The sequence below is a fragment of the Carassius carassius genome, chromosome 42, assembly GCF_963082965.1.
Source record: "Carassius carassius chromosome 42, fCarCar2.1, whole genome shotgun sequence".
Classification (NCBI taxonomy): Eukaryota; Metazoa; Chordata; class Actinopteri; order Cypriniformes; family Cyprinidae; genus Carassius; species Carassius carassius.
The window spans coordinates 26,652,156-26,666,103 of NC_081796.1; the positions used below are offsets into that span (position 1 = coordinate 26,652,156).

General features: G+C 32.4%; 1 protein-coding gene across 4 annotated transcripts in view; it reads left to right on the forward strand.

The window, feature by feature from the left end:
• Positions 1-13,948, forward strand: part of LOC132124455 (sodium channel protein type 4 subunit alpha-like) — a 156,122-nt gene that overhangs the window by 124,022 nt on the left and 18,152 nt on the right. For 2 of the 4 annotated variants that reach the window (XM_059535459.1, XM_059535458.1), the window contains 4 exons: positions 6,568-6,722; positions 10,535-10,708; positions 12,969-13,091; positions 13,391-13,513. In XM_059535459.1, the coding sequence (XP_059391442.1) occupies positions 6,568-6,722; positions 10,535-10,708; positions 12,969-13,091; positions 13,391-13,513 (575 nt within the window). The remainder of the gene's footprint in view (positions 1-6,567; positions 6,723-10,534; positions 10,709-12,968; positions 13,092-13,390; positions 13,514-13,948) is intronic. The other 2 variants (XM_059535461.1, XM_059535460.1) reach the window with 1 other exon arrangement.

Sequence of the window (13,948 nt, forward strand, 5' to 3'; positions counted from 1 at the left end):
ATTACCACATCAAACGTGACGTGCTAACACGGTTTGCACGCGGAGAGAGAGCCGCGAATCTCCTTTGCGAAGTTCTCCTCGAAGTCCCTCCTGCACCTGAACGAACAAATACAAATCGCAGTTTGAACAACCAAAAAGATGTGGAAGAGCCCAATTCAGTGCTCGCGGTGTTCTGTTGTTCAGGGATGTGTATTATATTGGATGCGTTCGTCGTCTCTTAAAGTGACCGCGCCTAATTTAGCTACTAGCTGCTTTAATGTAAATCCAAGAAAATGAAAGAAAATCACTCACTGCTCTTGACTGAATTACTTTGTAGTTTTAACAAGAATTAATGCACAGTCAAACCAAAAATTATTCAGACACCAGATATAATTGTTTGATATATTTAACTAGTAGGTACAGCACACTATAATACATTTATGTAAGTGAGTATAGCAAAATTAAGGGAACTGTGACATATTATACCCAAAGAATCTTCATACAGTGAACTACTAGTGAAATTGTTAAAAAAATTGTATATCAAAATTATTCAGCACCTTATAAAGCACCATGTATTGCTTATGTGTTTTTTTTTTCTGAATTGCTAACGCAACCTTTTCGCACCACAGTCTGAACAGAATGAAGCATTGCTTGGTAATTGCTCAACAAAGTATTGATAGTTGTGTAAATACTGTCATAATAACAGTTGTCTGTAGTTTTGGTTGATTGTAATCCACATTTCTATCAAAGTTATGACATTATCAAGACAAATTTGTTCTAACACAGTTTAACTCTAAGTTCTTGTCATATTTTAGAAACATTTTACAAGCGATAGCAAATAAACTGTAATAATGTGAGAAATGTTGAAGGTGTCTGAATAAATTTTGGTTTGATTGTATATTTCATTTTTACACTGAAGACTATCCAGTGCTATTTTACATTTAATGAATCAGTTTTTGTACCTGGACATCTACAAACTTGAAGAAAAAAAAAAAAAACGTAAACATTGTATAAATAGCACAAATAAATAAAAACGAACGAACATGTGTGCGTAAAAAAATATGCAACGCATACGCACTGCATACGGAGTATGTGAAACAGGCATAAGGTTGTTTGCCCCTTCTCAAAGACTTACTTTTAGTCATTATTTTATTTGGGTAGCACACATATTCTGAATGTTTTCGGAAAATCAAATTATCTTTTTTAGTCTAGATTAATTCCAAGATTACAGTGAGATTAATCTAGATTAAAAAAAAAAAATCTATGCCCACCTCTAAAATGGATCCATTATCCTTCAAATTTACATTAAATTAATGCAATAAATGATAATTACTTAGTAATTGTGATAAATTAATGTTAAGAATTTTTTTTTTGCATTATAAATTATTCTATTTACAATTCCGAATTCACAATATATGAATGTAAATCTTTCTCTCTATATATACTGTATATATGTATAATCATTTCATAAATACTTTACACAATTTAATTTAATTTAAACTATTTAATTATAAAAAAAACTTAATTGTTTGTAGTTAATTTTTTATGTTTATATATAGTAGCCATGTTTAACAAAAATGCAATTATTCTGATAAATATTTAAAAAAAAGTATATATATATATAAATAAATATGTATATAAAACATTTTTTGCCTTAAAAAGTTGTAACTTTATAATTAATTTCAGATCAGGTTGATTTGGTTCTTCTTCTTCTTATTATTTAATCCTTCTGGAGAAAATGCATGGAGAAGTACGAGACATTTGCAGTCTCATGTTTTCTGAGGACGGTCGCAGACGTCAGAGTCACGTGTGTCGGTCATGATCCTCCTGTTTACCCTCGTTCTGAAGTGCAGGTGATTTGATATAAAGCATTAACCAGTGAACTGACATTTAAAAGGGCAATGGGGCATTAAATTGAATATCCTGTGTCAGCAAAGATTTCAAAAAGGCCCATCAAAGACGAAATGGTCCTGTGTTAATTTGATGATGACTGACTCCATATTTAATGCATCGACTGCCGGCCCAATAAGATGCATCTCAACATGTTAAAAACGCTGATCTGAGCGCAGATGTATGCATGTGTGTGCGTGTGTGTGTGTGTGTGCGTGCACGCATGTGTGAGTGCAAGTGTGCGTGTGTGTGTGTGTGTGTGTATGTGTGTGTGTCTGTATGTGCGTGCGTGCATGTCTGTGTGTGTGTGTGTGCGTGTGCGTGAGTGTGTGTGTTTGTGTGTGTGTGTGTGTGTGCGTGTGTGTGCGTGCATGCATGTGTGAGTGCAAGTGTGCGTGCGTGTGTGTCTGTGTGTGTGTGGGTGTGTGTGTGTGTGCATGCATGTGTGAGTGCAAGTGTGTGTGTGTATGTCTGTGTGTGTGTGTGTGTGTGTGTGCGTGCATGCATGTGTGAGTGCAAGTGTGCGTGCATGTCTGTGTGTGTCTGTATTTGTGTGTGTGCGTATGTGTGAGAGTGAGTGTGTGCGTGTGTGTGTCTGTGTGTGTGTGTGTGCATGTGTGTGTGTGTGTGTGTGTGCATCTGTGAAAGTTTGTTTGTGTGTGTGTGTGTGTGTGCTTGTGTGTGTGTGTGTGTGTGTGTGTGTGTGTGTGTGTGTGTGTGTGTGTGTGTGGGTGTGTGTGCGTGCATGCGTGTGTGTGTGTGAGAGTGAGTATGTGTGTGTGTGTGTGTGTGTGTATGTGTGTGTGCATGCCTGTGTGTGCGTGTGTGTATTTGTGTTTGTGTGCATGCATGTGTGTGTGTGTGAGAGTGATTGTGTGTGTGCATGTGTGAAAGTTTGTTTGTGTGTGTGTGCATGTGTGTGCGTGTGTGTGTGTGTGTGTGCATGTGTGAAAGTTTGTGTATGTGAATGTGTCTGTATGAGGAAAATGTTACACAACCATCTCTGTGTACCTTAAATCTGCACTTTATAAACTGTCGACTTCATTGCTGTGTGGTAGAAAACAATCAGATGGCTGTGCAGAGCGGTCCCTTGAACGGCTGTCTGTTTGAAGGAGTGAATGATTTATGGCAAATGAGCTGCCATGTATTTCCTCTGATAATTCTCGCTTGTGCATTTCAGCATTTCAGCAGCGTTTGAGATGAGATCGGGTTTCTCACCTATAAATCGAATAATAGCACACTTTCACATGACTGAATTAAATCAGTCGACAATTCTCTGCTGGAGAAGTCAAAAGGTCAGAGTCACACATTCGGAAGAGAAATGCACAGAGGAAAAGAGGCTTTCAGTAGGTTTTTTTTTTGTGCCTGAAAACTTTGCTTGAAAAAAGTACAGAGGAATAAGCACTTACCACTTAAGCTAGAATTTTTTTGTAATATAAGGTTTTTGATTTTGCTTCATTTTTTAATCATCTGAAACATGAGGTGACCTATTCTAAAATGATTTATATCATGCAAAAAACAAAAAAAACATTTTGGATTTGTGCTGAATGAGAGAGCCCAGGTTTATTTGTGTAATGCATTTTCCATATTCTACTTTAAGTAAATAATAAGTATAATACAAATCATGTTGTTTATAATGAATGCCACTGAAACTCAGTTTTTTTTATCTTCTGTTCTGAATACTGTTAAATTTGAAAAATTTGCTGTGAAGTGAGAGGATACTGAAATGTGTGTTTTTAGTATTTATAATGTATATTAACATTTTTTTATTTACTAGTATTTGACACTATTTCTGAATGTTATAATAATATGAATTGCACTGATAACAATTTATCTGTGTTTGTTTGTTCGTTAGTTTTTAAATCAATAAAAAAATTGTTGTTGTTTTTTTGTTTCTATCGATGGTTTATTTTTTATTTTTTTCGTTAAATATGTTAATTCTTTAAAGTTGAATTACTTATTTGAATCTGAAGTCTAAATATTTTTATTCAAAATTTTAACAAAATTGTATCCTTTTTTTTCTTAACAGTTGTTTAAAATTATTTATGTAAAAACAAAACTTTCAGATACTATAAAGAATTAAAAGAAACAACATTATATAAGCCATTCTAACCTAAATTAAAAATGGGTAATTAAATAAATAAAATAAAAAATAAAAATAAACAAACTATTTGAAATGTATTTTATACATTCATATTAGGATAATGATGATGAATGTATATTTACAAATATTTTTTATCAAAAATAATAAAATATTCAAGAATACTTAATACAAGAAGAAGAAAAAAAAGCTACTTAATTCAAAACAATAAAACACAGACAACACAGAAAACATGGGGCCAGATCTTGAAACATAATGTTATTTAGGGTAACCTAATTCTTTCTTAATGTGATGTACTAATTAATTCTGTAAGCCACATTTTAACTGTAAAGTTTGGTCCTCAGATCTCTAACCTTAATCACTCTGTATATATCTGTACTTCTGTGTGTGGAGTCTGTGTTCATGGGATATTGTTTGAAAAAATCAAATCTATGAAACAATGAAGTCACCAATAACTCCAGACTCTGAGTCCTTTTTATTTTTCTTTTGATGGCTGTTAATTGCTTGATGAATGGTGATGCCCGGGTGCTAAAATGTCTGATGCTGCCAATGGAGAGCAAGAGCATCGGTACAAATTGAGTTGAGAGAACCCTGTTACCATAACCCTGTTATTAACTTTACAGGCAATAAGTTAATTTAGAAGAGCTCAGATGCCAGTAATGGAGACGCTTTGACGACCATGCAAGGCTCAAATGGGATTTCATGGCAGGGACTCATTGTTACAGACGGCGGGCTTTCAGAGCGTCACTGATACCGGCTGGGATTATGTCACATAAAAGCTGCATCTCGAATGCAAAGACTGACAGATTAGCAAAACAAGGACCTTTTACAGCAGCCTGAGCTCCATTAATGAGCCCAACGCTGACGGGCATAATTTATTTGTACTGATGCATTTTTATTACACGCAGTAGGGCAGTTCAGCTGCTGATCTCCACGTTCTCACTGGAACTGTGTTTGTGATCTTTTGAAGTGTTTGGAAGTCGCATTTTCAAATGTTGATTTGGACAAAGAGTTTTTGAAAAGGGGAAAAGTCAGCAAAATAAGTGTATAGTCTGACTTCTGATCAGTATGTGAATAATCGTATCTATTAATTTCAGAAAAATGAGTTTGATCGTGAGGATGTTTTATTAATCCATCCATTCTTTAGAGTTTCAAAGATTTAGCTAAATCGTGCAGGTTTAATTTATTCGTTTCTTGTTTTAGGCTAATTAGGCCTAAATAATGGGAACGAAATTATACAGTGCTTCACGTTTTACTAAAAATGCAACAATTTCTTAATCAGTTTACAGACAAATGTCTTTTTCCAAAGAAGTTATCTGTCAAAATAAAAGACAGGTAACGAATATCAAAAATGCATGCTGTTTTATTAAAGGAATTTTAAGATATAAATTAAAATATATGCATAATGTATGAAAATATTGACATTTTGCATATTAATCCATGTAGCCTACCACCCCAAAATAGGCTACCCACTTTTAATGCTCCGATGCAAAGTAAACCACAATTTCTTTTGAATAATATAACACATAATTCATATAATATAAATAATGCTGCACACCTTTTAAATGTATCAAATCTAAAATATGTAGCTTAGAGAAAATATAAGCACAGGCTCAGGCACAGGCTTGACATTTATCCTGCTTGAATTCGTTCTAAGAAATGCACATAACCTCATAAGTACCAAACTTTCATCTGTGAATATTAAATATTAAATTTATAAAATTTTAATTATAGTGTTTTTCTTTCATTTTCCGTGACTGAAGCCGTCAAATGTAACACATCAGCAAGGCAAAACTGAAGTCTATTTGCGAAAATGTGCTTTGATGCGCTTGTTTGATAACTTGTGGTTAAAGTACCACTCAGAGGTCAAAAGCTGCAAATGCACTTTACAGACGCGGCGGCGGCGGTAGAATGGGGCGTTTTGGATGTCTACCTACTGTAGCTTGGCATTTTCATTATTACTATAATAATTAAAAAGGAAGTTTTGTTTTAAAATATTACACTGTAAATATGTATGATCTGTAAGTCATTTCAATTTGTTTTTACATTAATTCATCAAAAATAAGTTGAACAATTTCACATTTTTAAAAGTTACAAGAAACTTGCTTTTTTAAGTTGGTTTAATGTAATTTAAGTAGACATTATTTAAGTACAACAAAGTGGATAATACTTACATTTGTAAGTCAATTGGTGGAAATTTTATCAGTGTAATATTTAGTATGATAAAAACAAAATCAACAAAAAGGAAATAATTTCATAGCAATGACCCCTGTAGACACTTAAAAAAATCATGCTATTTGTACATGTGTTTATTTTTGCTTTTTCTATATTTTGCTCATTTTCTATATTTTGTATTTTATTATTTAGTTATATTGTTTATTTAACATTTTATTTCTTTTTAACCAGTGCACTTGATTTCGGAGTTATTCAATAAGAACTTTTGTTGAATATGGTATAAAAATATTCAAAACTATAAGAATCTAAAATAAAAAATGTTACATTTTGAAAATCATGTTTTCATCATATTGGAAAAATTTTGTTGCGTTGACCCAATTATAAATCATTAACCTTAAATCTTTACTGTTTTTGTTTTCCAGTTTGTGTACGTCGCTTTAAGTGCTGTGATATCAACACATCCGAGGGTCTGGGTCGAGCCTGGTGGCATCTGAGGAAGACCTGTTATCAGATAGTAGAGCACAGCTGGTTTGAGTCCTTCATCATCTTCATGATCCTCCTCAGCAGTGGAGCACTGGTGAGCTTTAATCTGACATTTTTCATTTGCGATGAATTTTAAAACTTGTTTGCATTGAGATCAGTCGCAGTAGTAGGATTTGTAGCTTAAGGCAAGAGACTACAGGTGAAAATTTTAACTAATAGATAACATACTTTCCCAGTTTATTAATCACAGTATATAAAGACAATTGTTTTGTTTTAAAAGGGTTCTAAAATGTTATGTTCACACAAATAGGACATGATCCTTAAATGTGCACTAATTTGCGAAAATTTCCAGAGATTAATCTGAACATTGGAAAAAGCCTGGTTCAGATTTCTTATTTGACTTTGTTGACATATTAATGTTAAATATTTTTACTGAGGGGATTTTTGATATCTATTTTTATCACTCCATAAATTACAAAATACTGTTAACAGACAGGAAAAATACATTTTTGCTTTGTTTTTAGGAATAAAGTGCTGTATAAAATGAGGTGAATGATAAATCAACAAACCCCACAGTAAAAACCTTCAGGATATAGAGAGGAATAAAACTCTAAGTTTTGGTGGTTGTAAGTGCTACTGAAGTGGAGATAAAACTCACAGCTTTTACAAAGTATGCATTTTCACCATGTTTTCGGAAATAAAATGCTGTGTAAACCTGTGTGAATGATATATGAACAAACCCTTCAGTAAAAACCTTCAGATTATAGAGAGGAATAAAACTCTAAGTTTTGGTGTATGTAAGTGATGATGAAGCGGAGGTAAAACTTTTTAAAAACATGTGTTGTAATTGAAATGTACAGACGTGAATAGATAAAGTGCAATAAAATAAACACTTAAAAGTCCGGACACTTAATAAAGAGTAAAACTTAAAGAAATAAGTCCAAAAGGTGGTCCAAACCAGGGTTATTATAGTTTCCTAAAACTAAAGCCATAAAAAAGTGATTTGAAATAAAAAAACATAATAACTGAAATAATATATATATTTAAAAAAAATACTTATTTAATTTCACCTAGTTTCCAAGGCAATATTTCTCTTTTTCATTTTAATTTAGTTTAACTTGGTATACTAAAATAACTAAAATTAAAATGAATTAATTAATGAAAAAATTAATGAATACTATATAGACTATATAGAAAAAATAGCCAAAAACAACTACATTACTAAAACGTTAACTAGTATTAAGAAAATAGAATTTCATTCAAAATATTAATTAAAACTATCATATTTTCTAATGTATACTTAATTATATTAAAATAAACACTTAAATTTGTATGTTGGCTGTTTTCTTTCCAGTTGTCTGAAAGAAGATATGTTTTGGAAGCAAAATCTCAATCTTGAGCAGTCCATGATAAAGCAATATTTTGCTTGTAGTGTCTCAATAAAGACATCTTACTTGTTCATTAGCTTGCTTCACTGACCTTCATGACAGCATTGACTTTAAACCAAGCACAGTAGCTGTCTCTATCAGTGTGTGTAAGGCAGGAAGTGGCAGCTCACTTCCTGCTAACTGGCCTGTGGCGGCTGAAGGCCTGCTGACTGGTCAATGCAAGCAAATGTGCAGATGTCAGATGACACTAATCCACATCAACATGTGCCACAGGCTGTTAGCCGTGTTGAGAAATAATCACAGTCCTACTCATTCTTTCATACAGCCGCTGTTAGTACTAAATTAACACCATTATTGATTTGTTGCCAGAGATTTTGAGTTTTATTGCTTTTTAAAGAAGTTATTGCTCTTTACGTTTCATGGTAAGTAAATTTCATTAATACATCACTGATCATTTTTATTGAATTGGATCATAATGTGCATTCTTTTATTATTGCTTTTATGCACCAAGGATGCATTAAATTGATCAAAAGTGCAACTAAATACATTTTATAATGTTATAAAAAAAATTTTTAATAAATGCTGTTCTTTTGAACTTTCTATTCATCAGTGAATTCTGGAAAATAAAATGCATCACAGTTTCCACAGAAATATTGTGCAGCACAACTGTTTTTAACACTGATAATAATCAGAAATGTTTCTCCAGCAGTAAATCATCATATTATTCTGATTTCTGAAGATCATGTGACACTGAAGACTGGAGGAATGATGCTGAAAATACAGCGGAGCATCACAGAAATTAATTACAGTTTAACACAGATTCACACAGAAACAAGTTATTTTAAATTGAAATAATATTTCAAAATTTTTACTGTATTTTTGATCAGATAAATGTGGCCTTTGTGAGCAGAAGAGACTTCTGAATCTTAGTCTGCATATGTTTAAATGTACTAATATTAAGAATTAGTATTTTAATGTATTAATGAAGGTTACTCAACATGAAATACTTTCATAATCCATTTTTATTGTAATCTAATCTTTAACACAACTTGACATAAAAAAATATAAAGCATGATCTTTTATATATTATCAGTTGATTAGGTAGTGAACAGTTTCTCGAGGATAAAAAAATTACAAAGAGAATTGTTTGTTTTCATTTATAATAACATGCACCGATGAATCATGCACATTAAGACCTGGAAGACGCCAAATTGGTTTTGTGTTGACTCTTCGTGAGATTATGCAAGACAGAAAACAGTAAATGCCAGAGCGAAAAATATATTCCCACTGCATAATATTATATAAGTCTGTGCATTTCCTTAAAGATCAGAGTCCAGCGTGTGTGATTCACAGAGAAGGGCTAATGTCAGAGCTCTGTCTTGCGGCCGGGTGCCAGGTGTGTGCAGACCGGCTGGTATTTTAGTGGCATTTACCAGCAGCTTCAGCAGGCAGCTGTTCTTTCAGACGTGCACTTGAATGATTACACATGAGAACAGAAAGTAGGCAGAAAATGAGAAACAGCACAGTCTGCAAAAACCAGTGGTGAGTCCGGTGGACGCAGATGTTCGGCTGGACATCGGTGCACATATGTGCAGTAGAGTAGAACCGCTCAGACAAACAGTCTGGATGCTTAATAAAGAGGAAATAGATCATTCAAGAATTGAAATTCATAATTTACTCATCCTAATAGTGGTCCAAACCAGGGTTACTATAGTTAACTACTTAAACCATACAAAATGCCATTTCTCATTTTCATGTTTTAGTTAACTAAAATTTAAATCATAAAACCATTTAAAAATATATATATATATTTATATACTTAAGATAAATGTTAACTGATATAAATAAAAAAATATTTAAAACATATATATATATATATAAAATAAAGTAAAAAATAAAACTAACTAGAATAAAAATAAAAATGGAAGACATAAAAATAAAAATGTGAATATTATTAAAAATATATTTGTATTTTAGTTAAACTATATTAAAATAACAATGATCCAGATAAGGGTTATTATAGTTTACTAACATAAAAAAATGTAATTACTTGAAATAAACAAATGTAAATAAATAATAAAATAGTAATAATAAATAAAATAAATAATAAATAAAACAATTAACTGGAATAAAAAATATTTTATTTTATTTTATTTTATATAAAATATAATTTATTTTTCCAATAACGTTTATTTTAGTTTGAGTTGGGTTTTTTTTTGGGGGGGGGGGTTAGTTTAGTATCTCAGTGTTACTAAAACACCATTAGTCTAAACCTTAATTACTTAATTTCTTTATAATATGGCACAATCTAAACATCACTTTAATAAAATGTTCCTGCTGCTTTTCTCTCATATTTCTGTAGATTGTCCCAACCCGTCCTCATTCAGTTGACTGTTGATTGTGTTAATAACATGAATGTGGCACAGATGAGTGAATGAAGTGCTGAAAGTCTTCCTCAGCTTCTTCTGGACGTGTGGTTTCTTAACACACCGCTGCTTCTGTGTCTTTTTGTTTAAAGGCATTTGAAGACATTTACATTGAACAAAGGAAAGTGGTCAAAGTGGTGCTTGAATACGCAGACAAGATCTTCACCTACATCTTCATCTTGGAAATGGGTCTGAAGTGGATCGCCTACGGTTTCAGGAAGTACTTCACCAACTACTGGTGCTGGCTGGACTTCCTCATTGTGGATGTAAGTGCATCAATTTACTTTCCCAGCGTTTGATTGCAAAGTGCAGCAAATTAATAACAGCAGAAGTGCTTCATTATAAAACATTTAAAATCTCTGAAAGATTTAATGATTTAACTTTTCTGTTGTAGAACAATCAAATCATCTTTGGTTCAGCTTTCCAGCATTTCATCAGTAACATTAAAAGATGATAATTCATAATTGTTATCATATTGTTTTGCTGTTGTTGAGCTGCAGATTCAGTCCAGTGATACAGTGCTGTTTGTTCTGGCCCTTTATCTCAGTATTTGTAGGTATATGCATACGATTTTATTTGTGCATATGTTTGGTTTAATTCTAATACAGTAAGAACCTTTACTGAAAAAAAATGGTGTAGGATTTACTTAAAAAAAAAAAAACTTAGAAAATGCTAGTAAATCTTACAATGCCAAAGAAAAGGCAACACACTGAATTAAACATAAAATTTAAATTGTTATATATATATGTATGTATTATTAAAAAAATGATTTGTATGATTTGTTTGTTTTTTTTTTGCCACAATTTTAGAGAAAAGCATGTTTTGGAAAAATGCATGTCATATCAACATTACAACAGTTTTAGTTGGAAATTTCATTTTCATGTTTTATTTTCTATGCTTAAAAAGGATTAACAGGCATTGAATGGATCACAACTATTCTACTTGAATCCCCTAAAAATACAAAATCACACCAGAGGGTTAAATGCATTTATGCATGAAAAAGATATGTCTACTGTGCATATGTTGAACTATATACAAATATTAATGGGATCATGTTAGCAGGCCATAACTATTGTATTTTTCCTCATTAGTCTATTTTTCTAAGCTTACACACTATATTTTTAAGTTGTCATTCATCTGTTCATCAGTTAAAAATGTTATTTGTGACTGTGACCGAAGGGCCAAAACAACCACGACTGCATCGTTGTCCAGATTGTGCTGTGTAACTTATCTGTGCTTTTATATGGATTTGAGGTTTATTTTTGTGACTCCGTTCGATGAGAATAAAAGAGAGGGTGAAGAGAGCTGTGCATTCAGGACTGCAGGAGACTGTGAAGTTGTGATGTGAAAGGTGAAGTGTGTAATTATTTTTGATGTTGTAATCTGTTTGCTGATGCAAGTGTTGCAGAAATTACACACTTCACCTCCACCTTCACTGCAGCATGAAATACTGATCGAATACAGTCTCTTCAGATTAGACTTCATGTTATGCAATTTATTGATGCTTCATGAGATGATGTAAAAAAGTGCTTAAAATATGTATTTAAAAGCACAGAAGTATGTTAAATTCTGTAGATTATACAACGGTCATGGGTTTGATTCCCAGAAGATGCATGAAAAATGATGTATGAAATGCTGTATAATTCACTTGGGATAAAAGATTTTGCACTATTGGAATAATATGAAAATTATCAAATTTTAATATTTAGAATAAATCACATTGAGTACTTTTAATAGACTTTGCTTTGAAATCAAAATATTTTTATTTATTTTTATTTTTCAAAGATTGACCGTAATACAACAATCCCAGTTTTATTTATATGAATAATATAAAAAAAAAAAATTGAAATATGAGTGGATATTATTTAGAGTAAGCCATTCCAATTTGATTAATATACATTTCATTTTATTATTTATGATAAATTACGTTAAGGATTTTTAAAGCTGTTGAATGCACATTAAATGCATTTACTTTGCACTTTATACATATATATATAAAACTGACTGGAGCATTGAAAAAATTGGATTATTATAAATAATATGAAATTTGAGATTCCAGTATTTATAATAAATGAAACTTAAATAAATAATTTATTATAAATGCATCTAGATGCACATGAAATGCATTTAGTTTATATATATATATATACATGTTTTATGTAATTTTTTGAATTTAATATTTGTATAATATGAAATTGTATTTAATATAGTATAATATTACTATAATATTTATGATGAATTACATCATTACTTTTTAAATTTGTAATTGTTTAATGCATTTACCTTTGCACTGAAAGTTTTTTTTTTTTTTTCCAATTTGAATAATATGAATACAATTATGAGATTTTAATATTTATAATGAATAAGATCAAGTACTATTAAAAAACTAATAAACCCACATGAAATGCATTTACTTTTTACATTTCTAAAGACTGGATTGGAACGTGAACACACCAATCCCATTTGATTGATAAGGAACTTATGAACTTCACAGAAACTAAACGAGCTATAATTCGCTTCATGCAGGTGTCAGTGATTGGTCTGGTGGCACGTGTGGTCAGTTATGATCAGATTGGCTCTATGCGGGTTCTGCGGACGTTCCGGGCACTACGGCCTCTCCGCGCTGTATCCCGTTTTGCTGGGATGAGGGTAAGAGCCGCTCGGACTCGGGCCCGCCACAGAAGAAAACATCTGACTCAATAGACAGCTGCCTTCTAAACCTGTCCTTCTCAGGTCACAGAGGAGGGATGAAACAACCACCAGTGGTGCTTAAAACAGCATTCCTCCTTAACAGGTCTCCAGAACCAGACGATTAACCCCTGATTTTCCTCCTAGCGCTGCAGACTGACGCGTCGTTTCCTTCCGCAGGACTGTAGCAGGTGTGATGTTACTGCTTTCCTAACGCTGCATTTCTGTCTTCTCTTTCTCCTCGGCTCTCTGTCACTCAGGTGTCTATCGTAAGCCTTGTAGCAAACACGCTGGGCTACTCGGACTTTTCTGCCATCAAATCTCTCCGAACGCTTAGAGCCCTCAGACCGCTGAGAGCACTGTCCCGGTTTGAAGGCATGAGGGTAAGATACACTCGTCTCTGTTTGTCAGTGCAACAGGTTCAACAAGCGATTTTAGGCTGAGTATTTTTTCAGAGAGAGAAAAATCACCATCTGTGGTGGTTTAATGGTCTTATGCTCTTAATGTTTTAATGCATTTTTGGTTCCCCAAAGAACTTTTCAGTAAAAGAAGCAGAACGTTTTAAACCTTTTTCCACTTTAAAGAACTTAAATAAATGGAAAAGTTCCAAAAGTTTTTACGCTTTTAAAAATAAAGCTTTCAAAAGGGGTTCTTACACTGATACCGTAGAACCATTTTGGGTTCCCTAAAGAACCTTTAGTAATCAATTCTTAAAAGAACCATTGTTTTCTTCATATGAAGAAAATTTAATGATCTAAATAACTTTTTTTTCCATTATAAAGAACCTGGGAATGTTCCATGGATGTTAAAGGCTTCTA